The sequence below is a fragment of the Lithobates pipiens genome, unplaced genomic scaffold (genome assembly GCF_037356315.1).
Source record: "Lithobates pipiens isolate NorthernLeopardFrog02 unplaced genomic scaffold, aLitPip1_a1.2 Scaffold_19, whole genome shotgun sequence".
NCBI classification, from domain to species: Eukaryota; Metazoa; Chordata; class Amphibia; order Anura; family Ranidae; genus Lithobates; species Lithobates pipiens.
This window is the reverse complement of record NW_027507764.1, coordinates 528,038,427-528,051,847: the sequence shown is the minus strand read 5'-3', so window position 1 is coordinate 528,051,847 and position 13,421 is coordinate 528,038,427. Positions and strand designations below refer to the sequence as shown.

Here is a 13,421-nt window from a genome sequence, read left to right as displayed (position 1 = left end):
TCTCAATGATTTTCAACCATATTGCAGGAACCAGATATAACATTAAAACCGCAAGCAGTTTTAAATGGTGTTATTTCCGTTTAATGTCATTTTGTGCAGGGACTGTTCTAAACACGGAAAACACGTGGCACTTCACAGGCATACTACAGACACCCCCCAGGCACCATATTTAAAGGAATATTTCACTTTTTTTTTTCACTTTAATCGTCATTAAAATCAGTGCTCCCGCCAAAACGGCAGTTTTTAAAACTTTTTTTTGCAGTGACCCATGTCCCCTGAGGCAGGAGGCAGGTCCCCAAACCAGTGGCGGCCCGTCCATAGGGGGCGCCTGGGCGCCGCCCCCCCCCCCCCCCAGTCATCAAAGAAAAAAAAAATGAAAAAAAATTTTTTTTTTTTTAAAACTGGCCCTTTAAAAAAAAAAAAATAAAATTTGAAAAAAGGTCCTTAAGGGCACTGTGTCCGGGCGCCGGGCGCAGTGCAGTATGAGAAACACCACGTCAATGCAATCATGAGATTGCAGACGTGGAGCTTCATTTGCGGGATTTTAACCCGCCTTGTGGCGCAAATGAAAGTGCCAATTCGCTTCCGCCCATAGAATCACTTTGGGCAGGAGCATTGTTGTTTAATTTAGAGGTTACTTCCGGGTTTTACGAAAACCGGAAGTGACCTCAGAGCTCCATTCTTTGCATGGCCCGAGCGGAGCTGGAAGCAAGGTAAGTGCCTTGCAGCCAGCCCTGAGGCATTTTGTTAGTACTGTGTGCTGAGGAACATTTGCCAGCTCAGCTGCCTAGCTGATGTGTAATTGTAGTGCCTTAGTTTACTGCCCTTGCATTCTTGTCTGACCCTGCTAATTATGCCTTCAATTCTTATACTTCTTTACGAAGCTGTCCTCACTCCCACCAGGAGAATTTTATTGTGGAGATTCCTGTCCATGCAAAGGCAAGTGAGTGTTTTGCCTGTAAGCCTGTAAGCCCCCCCCCCCTTTTCACTACACATTCCAAAAAATTGAATCCAAGTGTGATTATAACCCTCCTGCATTTACTCCACTGAATTTTTCTCACAAATCGGCTGATATCATCAGAACTCTGTATGTCACTCTGCTCTTCACCCCCCTTCAGGTAGACTGCTCCGGATACAGTAACTCATGGCATGGCAGCTGCCAGCTACTTTGTGGGACTCTGTGATAAGATGGGGAAGCTTCACAGCAACAGGTTGTTTTAAAATGTGGAAAACTCAAAACGAACATTCAGGCTGGGAAGAAGTGTGTTCTGTGTATGTGTGTGTATTGTATGTACTGTGTGTGTTCTGTGTATGTACTGTGTGTATATTATGTACTGTGTGTTCTGTGTGTGTGTATTGTATGTACTGTGTGTGTGTATTGTATGTACTGTGTGTTCTGTGTGTGTGTATCGTATGTAGTGTGTGTTCTGTGTATGTATTGTGTGTACTGTGCGTCCTGTGTGTGTTCTGTGTATGTATTGTATGTACTGTGTGGTGTGTGTGTGTAATGTACTATGTGTGTTCTGTGTATGTACTGTGTGTGTATTGTATGTACTGTGTGTTCTGTGTGTGTGTATCATATGTATTGTATGTGCTGTGTATTCTGTGTATGTATTGTGTGTACTGTGCGTCCTGTGTGTGTTCTGTGTATGTACTGTATGTACTGTGTGTGTATTGTATGTTCTGTATGTACTGTGTGTTCTGTGTATTGTATGTACTGTGTATGTACTGTGTGTTTCGTGTATGTATTGTGTGTACTGTGCGTCCTGTGTGTGTTCTGTGTATGTATTGTATGTACTGTGTGTGTATTGTATGTTCTGTATGTACTGTGTGTTCTGTGTATGCACTGTGCCTTCTGTGAATATACCGTGTGTATTGTATGTGTTGTGTATGTACTGTGTGTATTGTATCTGTTGTGTATGCATTTTGTGCTCTGTATGTACTGTGCGCTCTGTGTATGTGTTCGGGTATTCGGAGCCATGACAGCACAGGATGGGTAGATAGGGACCTGGAGGGGTTTGCGCCCCCCCAACATTTTTTATCACCAGCCGCCACTGCCCCAAACCCTTTTTAGGACACTATCTTGCATATTAGCCGTTAAAATTAGCACTTTCCAATTCGAACGTTCGAGTCCCATAGACTTCAATGGGGTTCTAACGTTCGTACCGAACGCGGGGGTCGTTCGCAAGTTCTGGTGCGAACCGAACCGGGGGGTGTTCGGCTCATCCCTACTCTCGAACACCTGGACTAGATCACACAAAGTTCGGAAACAGACAGTGGAATTCAGATCTTAGGCCCCCGCCCCTGTTTCACCACCAACGTTGAGTGGGGAGCTCACTGAGCATTAAAAGTCCCCCCGACTTTTAATGCTCAGTGAGCTCCTAAATCCAATACTCACCGAAGCAGACAATTTATTTCTGATGTGGCCCACAAAAGGGAGATCCTTACAAACAGAAGTTGCAGTAAGAAATCACACAAAGGAAAGTGGCTCCCCCCTCCTCATACCTACATTGATACCACCTCTACGCTTCTATTGGCTGAGGAAACATAGATAGCGTGCCTGGTACACAATGGTACTTTATTTTGGCTATCAGGGTTTCCTGTACAATCTTATGCTACCATATATAGTAAAGCATAATCATCCTACAACTTACTATGGAGTTAGTTAAGACAAAACGATACAGCACGTTAATACAACAACGTGCTCAGAAGTCATTTTAAAAATCAGTCTCAGGGTTATTGTTTTTCTAATAGTCACACAATAAACATTTAAAACTTTTCTAACAGTTGTCCTCCTCGTTCTCCTCTCCTCATCCACGGACAACAACAGGGATCCCAGAAAGGTTTAAAGCATGCTCTTCTTGCTCCTCCTCATCCGCCCCGGCACCATCCTCCTCTGACTCCTCTTCAGACTCCTGTTGTTGACTTGTCTCAGATAGAGTAGCCCCCCTGGGAATTCATCCAGCATTGCAACTTCCTCATCTTCCTGATCCTGCTCCTCCACGGCTTGATAAATGACACAACGCAATGCACGCTCCATAAAGAAGGCATAAGGTACCATGTCACTGATGGTGCCGTGGCTGTGACTGACCAGTTTGGTGATCTCATCAAATGGCTGCAGGACTCTACATGCATTGCGCATGAGCAGCCACTGGCGCGGTGAAAAAAAACCAAGCTCCCAGAACCTGTTCTGCCGCAGAGTTCGTACAGGTAGTGGTTAACTGCACATTTCTGCTGGAGCAGCCTATCAAGCTTATAGAAGGTTGAGTTCCATCGCGTCGGGCAAACGCAAATAAGACGTCTGACCAGCAGATTGTGTCACCGCTGAATGTCAGCAAGGCGAGCCATGGCCGTGTAAGATCTTCTGAAATGAGCTGAGATTTTCCTTGCCTGCCGCAAAATGTCCTGGACCCCAGGGTATTTCACAACAAATCACTGCACGACCAAGTTTAAGACGTGTGCCATGCATGGCACGTGTGTAATTTTGCCCTGTTTCAATGCGCTAAGCAGATTGGCACCTTTGTCACACACCACTTTACCAACTGTCAAATTGAGCGGTGTTAGCCACTGATCTGTCTGTGAACGCAAAGCTGAACAGAGTGCAGGGCCAGTGTGGCTCTTGGCTTCCAGGCACAACAGACGCAGCACAGCATGGCAATATCTCACTTGGCATGTCGAATAGGTTCTGGGGATCTTGGGCGGAGGTGGCACCGAGGTCAGTGAACAAGGGATCTTAAAACCAAACGTAAACCCATCTTCTAACAATTGAGCTCCCACCCGGTCGGGGTATCTATTGAGGAAGGGCAACATCCTTTCCACCTGCACCGGAGTCGTCCCTCTTGTGTACACGATCTCTGGGATACCCTTTTCCTTTTTTAAAGCATTTGGCAAGTGTGTGGTATCCCCCGCAGCTGGAACACGTGTGTTTGAATCGCAGTTTGCCTCAAGCTTACACGTGCCCTCATTAAACTGCCAACAGAAACCCCAACGTTTTTCGGTCAGCTGTCCTGAAGTTGCTGAACCTCTGACCCCCGGCTAAAAAAACTGGTTAGGGGGTGCGCGCTGCCGTCATTAGCTTCATCCATAGGCTGATGTCCTTGTGATCCCAGCGAAGAGATGGTCGGACTGCCATTTTTTGCCTAAATTGCTCATCGTAACGAACCCACACTGTCCCTCTGTACGTCCTGTGCGCTTCACTGATGGCTTCCAAGTACACGAACAGCGCCGAACAGTGCTCCGGAGTCTTCTCTCCCACAACGCTCGCCAATATAGCAAACACCTGAAGCCAATTGGCAAAGGTACGATGAATCAACCTATATCTAAGCTTCTCCTCGTCCTCTTTCTTCCGTTCTTTGGACTTCAACCTATCCAGGTTGAACTTCTCCAGTGGCAACAAGGTGAAAATTTCAACGTACTCCCCTTTCCATATCTTCTCTTCCACTTCTGGCTTGAGATGCGCACCTAAAGGGCCCTCGAAGCAGACGTACACCACACTTTTCGCCATGTCCGCCAACCGCACAGAGTCCGCGCTCTTCTCAGCCGGCTTGCTAGTCCCCCCCTTCAGACGAGATGCCAGCTTCTCAGAGGCTGTGCCCCCCTCAACCCTAGCCGCAGGAGCCTGCACCCCGGTAACACCCCCAGCCTTGGCCGCGAAGGGCCTAGTCACCTGTGGCCACGCTTGAGCCGGCCCACCCACAGCCCCATGCTTGAATCGCTGAACCAGCTCCTTCAACCCCAACAACAGACCCCCCAGGCCCCCCTGCCCTACTCGTGCTTCCTGCTCTCTTGCCACCGGGGGGGTCTACTGCCATCTTCCCGGCTCTAACTCCCTCCCCCTGCCATTCCTGAACCTTGAGAACTATCCTGTGTCAGCAAGTCATGCAACAAAGAAGAAAAAGAAACAGAAGGATCACACTCACCGGGCTGTCCAGGACCGGGCCTCACAGCCGCCTCCTGCGGACCCACCTCCGACAACCGACTTTGGTCTTCACCTCCATCAGACTCCGTCAACTCGCCCTCGGATCTTCCACTGACGACTTCTGGTTCCAAGAGTGGCATGTGACTCCTAGACGTGCCCGCTACAACGGCCAAGGGTCTGCGGTGCTGTAAATGAGATTCCCTCTGACCCTAACTGCCAGCCCCGCTCCCGCTCCTTGGTGAAGGGGTCCTGCGCCTCCTGGCTGTCCGACTCCTCCCCACCTGTGTCCCAGCCGCTACTCCCCCGGCCTCCTGGCCATTTCTCCTTCTGCCTCCAGGGTGCCTGGGACTGTGGGCCGTGCTAGCTGGTTGATCCCCCCCACCTGCTGGATCTCCTGTCCCCGCCGCCTGGGCTGGCTTCCGCCATCCGCTCCTCTTGAGCCCGTCAGCTGCCCCGTACAATGGCGATGTGCTGGGGGCACTGATCCCTGTGCAGTGCCTGTCTCCCCCGGTGCTGCTTCCTGGCCCCTCCTCTGCACCCCACTCCGCTTGGCATACCTTGGCTCTGTAACTCCCCCTGGAGTGGATGCTGGGGGCTCCTGATGATGTGTGGCAGTCACCGCTCCTGTGTCTCTCCTTGGAGTGCCTGGCTCTGCTCGCTGGGGCCCAGTCAGGCCAGCCTCTAGGCTGTACCGCTCGGGAGGCCGAGATCGCTGCGCTCGAGGTGTCACCCCAGCTCCCCCATTGGCCACTGTGCCCCCTCCAATGCCATGGCCGTGATCTGGTCAGGGAGCCATGAGATGCCCTGACTGGCCACTGCTGCTCACAGTTGTGCTAGAAAGTCATCATCACTTGCCCCAATTGTGCCCTAATGAATCTGAGCGGGAGGGTGCGTCCGATTGCTTCCTCCTCCGCTCTCTCCCAGTGAAAGCATGGCATGCTGCTATCATGTACCATGCCATAGCTCCTCCCCCCAGCTCCGCCTTCTCCCAGCTCTTAAAGCGCCAGAGGCATTCGTTAAAACGGCAACTGTGCTGTCCAGGCACATGTCATGCCATCCCTGCCCCGACCCCCCTGCGGTGTTTTGCTGCGGGACTCTCTTTCAGCTCTCATCCCCTCCAGCATTTTACTCAGCTACTCTCAGTGCATGTGTGAGAGATCAGGTTTCCATACTGCAGGAAGCACTGATCATTAAAGGGGTTGTAAAGGGTTTTTAAATAACAAACATGTTATACAGTACTTACCTCCACTCTGTAGCTCGTTTTTGCACAGAGTGGCCCGAACCTGGTCTGGGGTCCCTCGGTGGCTTTCTTGGCTTCCCCCAGCAAGTACTTCTAACGTTCATGTGAGCTCCCTTGCATGGTGAGAAGCACTTGGGGGTGCACTCCCGTGATACAGCCGGTGGCTATAGCTGCTCCATGTATCACTTGGCCCCGCCGCACCATGTCATTGGATGTGATTGACAGCAGCGTGAGCCAATGGCTGCGCTGCTTTCAATCCATCCACTCTAGCCAATCAGCGGCCACACTGAGTGGCGAAGAGGACGTCGGGGGCGAGCATGGGACTTTCGAGGGGTCAGGTAAGTAAAACGGGGGGGGGGGGGGGGGCTGGGGGCGCCGGCACTGTCAGATGTTTTTTCACCTTAATGCAAAGAATGCATTAAGGTAAAAAATATTTACCTTTACAACCCCTTTAACTTTTTGCATACCTGCATGCCAGCCAGCTAGCTCTCCTATTACAGCCTCCCCAAGTTACATAGTTAGTCAGGTTGAAAAAAGACTCAAGTCGATCCAGTTCAATCACAAAAAAATAATAATAATAATATCATACGATCCCATATACCCAATTCTATACCCACAGTTGATCCAGAGGAAGGCGAAAAACCCCAGCAGAGCAAGTGACATGCCTCAGATTCTCTGACAGGGCTTCTGTGTCGCTTGAGGCAGGAGGCTCCTTCTTATTAACCCCGCTTGTCCTGGCACAACCTCAGACACACAGGGTCAACTCCTGGACTGCTGGGTAAGTATGATTATGGGGTGGTCTGAGGTAAGTCAAGTGTAGTTGTTTTGGGGCCACTGAGGCATTTTGCAGCAGTCCAGTCAATTTTTAGTTTTACTTTATTTGGCTGTCATGCCAGCGGTTGCACCTAACCCATACCCGGGGTCTGGCTCTCACCTGGGTGGCCCTCTATCAGCAATTTTCCCTGTCAATTTGCACTTAGGGAATTAAATAAATACATTTTAAAAATAGCACAGTGAGTTTACTGATGTGCTGACACTGGTGGTTTTGACACACAGGCAGTTGACAAATAATAACATATTGATGTTAATACTTAGGATGATAAATCAAAGCAGCTTTCTTATATTTTAGGAACTAGCTGCAGGGTTTCTGTGCCTATCAGGGGTGGCTTGTCCATATTTGTAGTATATATTACTATGGCTGGGCAGTTTGATTGACATCTAAGATGATGTCGCTTCCTGTTTTCTCTCTCCAATTGCGCCCAGGAGAGAGGAACTAGGAAGTATGAGGAGACATCGCTGGAGAGGACAACACACTGCAAGGTAAGTAAGGGGGTTTTGATGTGAGGCTGCTGCAACTTGGGACACATGCTGCTGCAACTTGGTGGGACACATGCTGCTGCAACTTGGTGACACATGATGCTGCAACTTGGTGGGACACATGCTGCTGCAACTTGGTGGGACACATGCTGCTGCAATTTGGTCAGACGCATGCTGCTGAAATTGATGGTGACACATCCTGCTGCAACTTGGTGGGACACATGCTGCTGCAATTTGGTGGTGACACATGCTGCTGCAATTTGGTGGTGACACATGCTGCTGCAATTTGGTGGTGACACACGCTGCTGCAATTTGGTGGTGGCACATGCTTGCACATGAATTAGGGGTTTTGGATCCCCTTCATGCCACCCCTAATGCTCCTCACGTGGTGGGGTATCCAGAAAAATTTGTAAATAAATATGTGTGTGTGTGTGTGTGTGTGTATGTGTGTGTCTGTGTGTCTATATTTATATATATTATAGATATTGTACAGGACGCCAAGGTTGGGTCCTGGACGGGTGCTATGTAGCGGCTATATTCGGGATGTGGTCCCTATTTCTTTGAAGAAACTCCTTTGCTTGCTGGGTTTGGGGTCTAGTTAAGGTAGCAGCCACCTGCACCAGGTCGATCCCTGCATTGTCTCCTGACTGTACCGCTACCACCGCGGATACCTGGTCTCTGTCTCTCCAGGGTTTCAACAAATTCACGTGGTAGATCTGGTATGGTTTCCTTTTCCCTGGCTGGTGTACCTTGTAGTTTACCTCCTCCACTTTTTCCACTATCTCAAATGGACCTTGCCACTTGGCCAAGAACTTGCTCTCCACTGTGGGTATTAGGACAGCCACCTGGTCTCCTACTGGAAACTGTCTGACTTTCCCTGACCGGTTATACACCCTTCTTTGGGCTTCCTGAGCCCTCTGCACGTGTTCCCTCACCAGCGGCATCACCTTAGCCACCCTCTCTCGCATTTGAGAGATATGCTCTACTATGGTTTTGTGTGGTGAGGACTCACTTTCCCATGTTTCCTTTACCAGATCCAGCAACCCCCGAGGCCGTCGCCCATACACTAGCTCAAATGGGGAGAAGCCCGTGGACACTTGTGGAACCTCCCGGATGGCAAACAAAAGGGCAGGGAGTAACATATCCCAATCCTTCCCGTCCTTCTGGACGACTCTTTTTAGCATGGTCTTTAAAGTTTTATTAAACCTCTCAACTAGGCCATCCGGTCTGTGGGTGATAGACGGACGTCCGCAACTGCTTGATTTGAAACAGTTTGCACAGGTCCGCCATCACCTTTGACATAAAAGGGGTGCCCTGGTCCGTTAATATCTCTTTGGGAAAACCAGTTTGCGAAAACATTTCAAATAGTTCCTGGGGAATGGCTTTAGAGGAAGTTTTCCTCAAAGGAACTGCTTCTGGGTACCTGGTTGTGTAGTCTAGGATGACTAATATATACAGGTGCCCCCTTGCCGATTTTACCAGGGGTCCCACGATATCCAGAGCGATCCGCTCGAATGGAACCTCAATAATTGGCAAGGGTACCAGAGGGCTTCTATAGTGGGGCACTGGGACAGTTAACTGGCAAACGGGACAAGATGCACAATATATTTTAACCTCAACCTTCACCCCTGGCCAGTAAAACCGGTCGGTTATCCTGGCCTCTGTTTTCTCTGCCCCAAAGTGTCCTCCCAGTGCGTCGTTGTGGGCTAGATCGAGTAGCATCCGCCTATACGGTTGGGGAACCAGCAACTGCTCTATAGTTTCCCCACGGCTTTCAGCCACTCGATAAAGCAAGTCCCCCTTTAATGCAAAATGAGGAAACCTCTGATCTGCTCCTGCCATTTGTGAGACCCCATCCACAACAGAAACCTGCTCTCGGGCATTGACCAAGGTAGGATCCCGCAACTGGGTGGTGCCAAACGCACCCCTGGGTACATTTATATCTGGGTGTACTGGCCTTGAGGATGTTTGCATCAACCGGGGACTGCAATGGGGAGAGCTCCTCATCATCCTCCCCCAGCATAACTTGTAACGGGAAGACTCCCCCCCCCCACTCAGAGTTTAACTCGATTTTGCCATCTGAAGCAGACACATCCTTCAACTTAATATTCTCTACAGTATCATTATCAATAATGGGTATCTCTGTATCAGTGGGGTGGGTTGTGGGGGTTTCAGGCCCAGGTCCCTCAGACTCTCCTGGCTGTCCTGGCAGCCCCATCTGTACCTGGCTCCACAGTTCGAAAAATAGTGGACAGTCCTGCCCCACTATAATGTCATGTATTAGGCTTCTCACTACCCCGACCTCTTGGGTCACTGAGGTATGGCCATAGGACACAGTCACCGAAACCATGGGGTACTCCTTGGTGTCCCCATGGATGCACACCACCCGTAGGGTTTTCCTTACAGGGCTAAGTCTCCCAATCACCCTGGCATGTACCAATGTTACCATGCTACCAGAGTCCAGTAGCGCCCTGGCAGGAAGGTGGGTTCACCCACACTTCACACTCAAACTGTCCTGCAATTGGATCCAGGTGAGTGGTGCAGACTCTTTGCACGTAGAAGGAGCTTCTCCGACCACTCCCGCAGTCCATAGGCTCCTCCTGAAGTGGGCATTGCGCCCGGGTATGTCCCCAGGACCGACATCTCCAACACTGTAGGTCTCCTGTTCTTGGGACAGGAACCACCCTTCAAGGTTCTGTAGCAGACGATGCGGTTTTGCGGATCCCAACGTCTGGCAGGGCTTGTCTCCTAGGCGCTATGGCTGGTCTGGTTGCCCTTGGTGTGGGTTCCCTACGCCTGGCAGGCCCAAGCAGGTCCTCCACCATGGTGTACCTTTTAACCAACTCCAGCAGCTGGTCAGCGGTTGCGGGGTCTCCATGGCTTACCCAGCGCTGTAGGTCATCTGGCAGGGACCGCAGGTACCAGTCCATCACTATTCGTTCCACCACCTGTGGGCCTGACAGTTATTCTGGCTGCAGCCATTTTTTAACCAGCTGAACCAGTTCATGCATTTGCGACCTGGGTGGTCGGTCAGGTTTCTACCGCCAGCGATGCACCCTCTGAGCCCGGACAGCTGTGGTCACTCCTAGGCGGGCCAGGATCTCTGCCTTCAGACGCTCATAGTCGCTGATGTGTTCCGCTGGGAGGTCAAAATAGGCCTTTTGCGGGTCACCGGTGAGGAAAGGGGAGATAATGCCGGCCCATTGGTCATGGGGCCACCTCTCTCTCTCCGCTATCCTCTCAAAGGTGGTGAGAAAGGCCTCTACATCATCGCTGGGCATTCATTTTTGTAAAAAATGGCTGGCCCTCACAGACACCTGGTTACCAGCGGCGACAGGAGCCAGCTGCTGTACTGCCTCCTGCAAGGCAGCCAACTGTGCTTGAGTGGACTCCTGCTGAGCAGTAAACTGGGCGGCTAGCAGCCGTGTGCTTTCCTGTTGTGCAGCTATGGCCTGTGCCAGGGCCTGCTGCTGCTGAGCCATCGCTTCCTCATCGGTTTGCGTCTGCTAAAGCTTGCTGCTGGGTCACGGTGGCTTGTGCCAAAGCCCTTATGACCTCCTCCATGTCTTTACCTGCTGCTTGCAGCGTCTGGGCTGGCTTCACCCAAGACATGCAATTTGTACACAGTCTCTTTTAAATGTCAGTTTTTAAACGTTTTTTGCGGCTGCAAATGCACTTTTGCCCGCATTCTCCACCAGTTGTAAAGTTTGGGGATACTAGCTCCGCGGGACTAAATGCATAAACCGGCATAAGGTGAAACCAAAATATATTTATTTTGAATTAAATCAAAAATAAAGCTTTTCTTCAGCATACAAAAAAAACGTAAATTAAAGTCCGCTTATATTCAGCACAAATAATACAAAAAGAAAGCACCTACAGTTCTGTAGTCAGGTCTTCACCAAAAAGTTTATTTAGAGTCCTTGCAGAGATCTTTTTGCAGCCTCCAAAACAGCAAAACAGCAATACAACAACACAACAGCCAGACAGCTCCTCAGACAGGTGTTCATCTCCTTCTCCTCCTCACCACCACCTCTCCAGGAGTTCAATTTTGTGGTGGAGCACAGATCCGGGAGACTACATCAGAATGCCGATGCCCTCTCCCGGGTCCACTGTATGGTGTCAAATGGTGCCTCCAACACCTCCACGTTGAGTCAGAGGGGGGATATGTACAGGACGCCAAGGTTGGGTCCTAGACGGGTGCTATGTAGACCCTATATTCGGGATGTGGTCCCTTTAAGGGAATCCTGGTAGGCCTCAGGGGGTCACCCAAAAATGGGTGACAAATTCCAGGGATAGTTTTGGGAGAAGACTGACTCGCGGTCCTCTCTATATTTAAGAGAGATAGTTGGGACCCGGAATTTGGGAGGCTCTGAAGTGACATTTGGGTGGGAAAGAGCCTCCCTTCCTGACCACAGGGATTCGGCCCACAGGGGGTTAACAGCCTCCAAGAAGACAGCCTATAAGACAGGAAGTAGTAGAGAGGTGGTGGTGAGGAGGAGACAACACTGAACTCTGCTAATCACTCAGAGCTTCCTCCTACACACTATGTGACCTCACATACAGTCCAAACTTGGCCATTACTGCAGTCTTATCAGCTGAAGCTGATAAGTCTGACAAAGGGAAACATTAGACATCGGCACAAGCAAATACTATGAAATAAACAAGTAAGCTATGAACACGGAAGCAGGGTTGCCATAGAAACGTTGGATTGAGAAGGAGGCTTGGTTAACAGTACAGGAAGTGCTCAATGTAAGGGCGGAAATACACTCCACTGTGGACTCAGAAAACAATACTTAAGATGGCGCTGCCTAACCCCTGGAAACAAGTTTTTTAAAGTTTCTTTAAACAGTAAGTAATATGCCATTTAGGCTGGATTACAGTGGCTATAGTCTGATAATGAATTATTATAATGGACTAAATGAAAAGAAGCATCAGTGTGGGAGAGTTTACTTCCTCTTTAACCCTCTTGGGCATGGAGTTCACCAGAGCTTCACAGGGTGCCACTGGAGTCCTCTCCCACTCCTCCATGATGACATCACAGAGATGGTGGATGTTAGAGACCTTGCGCTCCTCCACCTTCCGTTTGAGGTTGCCCCATAGATGCTCAATGGGGTTAAGGTCTGGAGACATGCTTGGCCAGTACATCACCTTTACCCTCAGCTTCTTTAGCAGGGCAGTGGTCGTCTTGGAGGTGTGTTTGGGGTTGTTATCATGTTGGAATACTTCCTTTGCGGCCCAGTCTCTGAAGGGAGGGGATCATGCTCTGCTTCAGTATGTCACAGTAAATGTTGACATTCATGGTCCCTCAATGAACTCTAGCCCCCAGTACCGGCAGCACTCATGAAGCCCCAGACCATGACACTCTCACCATCATGCTTGACTGTAGGCAAGACAAACTTGTCTTTGTACTCCTCACCTTGTTGCCACCACACACGCTTGACACCATCTGTACCAAATACGTTTATCTTGGTATCATCAGACCATAGGACATGGTTCCAGTAATCCATGTCCTTAGTCTGCTTGTCTTCAGCAAACTGCTTGCTTGTGCATCATCTTTAGAAGAGGCTTCCTTCTGGGATGACAGCCAATTTGATGCAGAGTATGGTCTGAGCACTGACAGGTTGACCCCACAACCCTTCAACCTCTGCACAATGCTGGCAGCATTCATGCATCTATTTCCCAAAGACAACCTCTGGCTATGACGCTGAGCATGTGCACTCAACTATTTTGGTCGGCCATGGTGAGGCCTGTTCTGAGTGGAACCTGTCCTGTTAAACCACTGTATGGTCTTGGCCACTGTGCTGCAGCTCAGTTTCTGGGTCTTGGCAATCTTCTTATAGCCTAGGCCATCTTTATGTAGAGCAACAATTCTTTTTGAACTTCCGCCATATTGAACTTCCAGTGACCAGTATGAGAGAGTGAGAGCGATGAAACGAAATGTAACAC

At 49.9% G+C, this 13,421-nt stretch overlaps 1 protein-coding gene across 1 annotated transcript in view; it reads left to right on the top strand.

Annotated features, from left to right (window-relative positions):
- The first annotated feature begins 536 nt into the window (after positions 1-536).
- LOC143998389 (uncharacterized) overlaps positions 537-13,421 on the top strand; it is a 108,281-nt gene continuing 95,396 nt past the window's right edge. Inside the window, exon 1 of the mRNA XM_077493964.1 lies at positions 537-713. Within this exon, the coding sequence (XP_077350090.1) occupies positions 688-713 (26 nt within the window). The 5' untranslated portion in view covers positions 537-687. The remainder of the gene's footprint in view (positions 714-13,421) is intronic.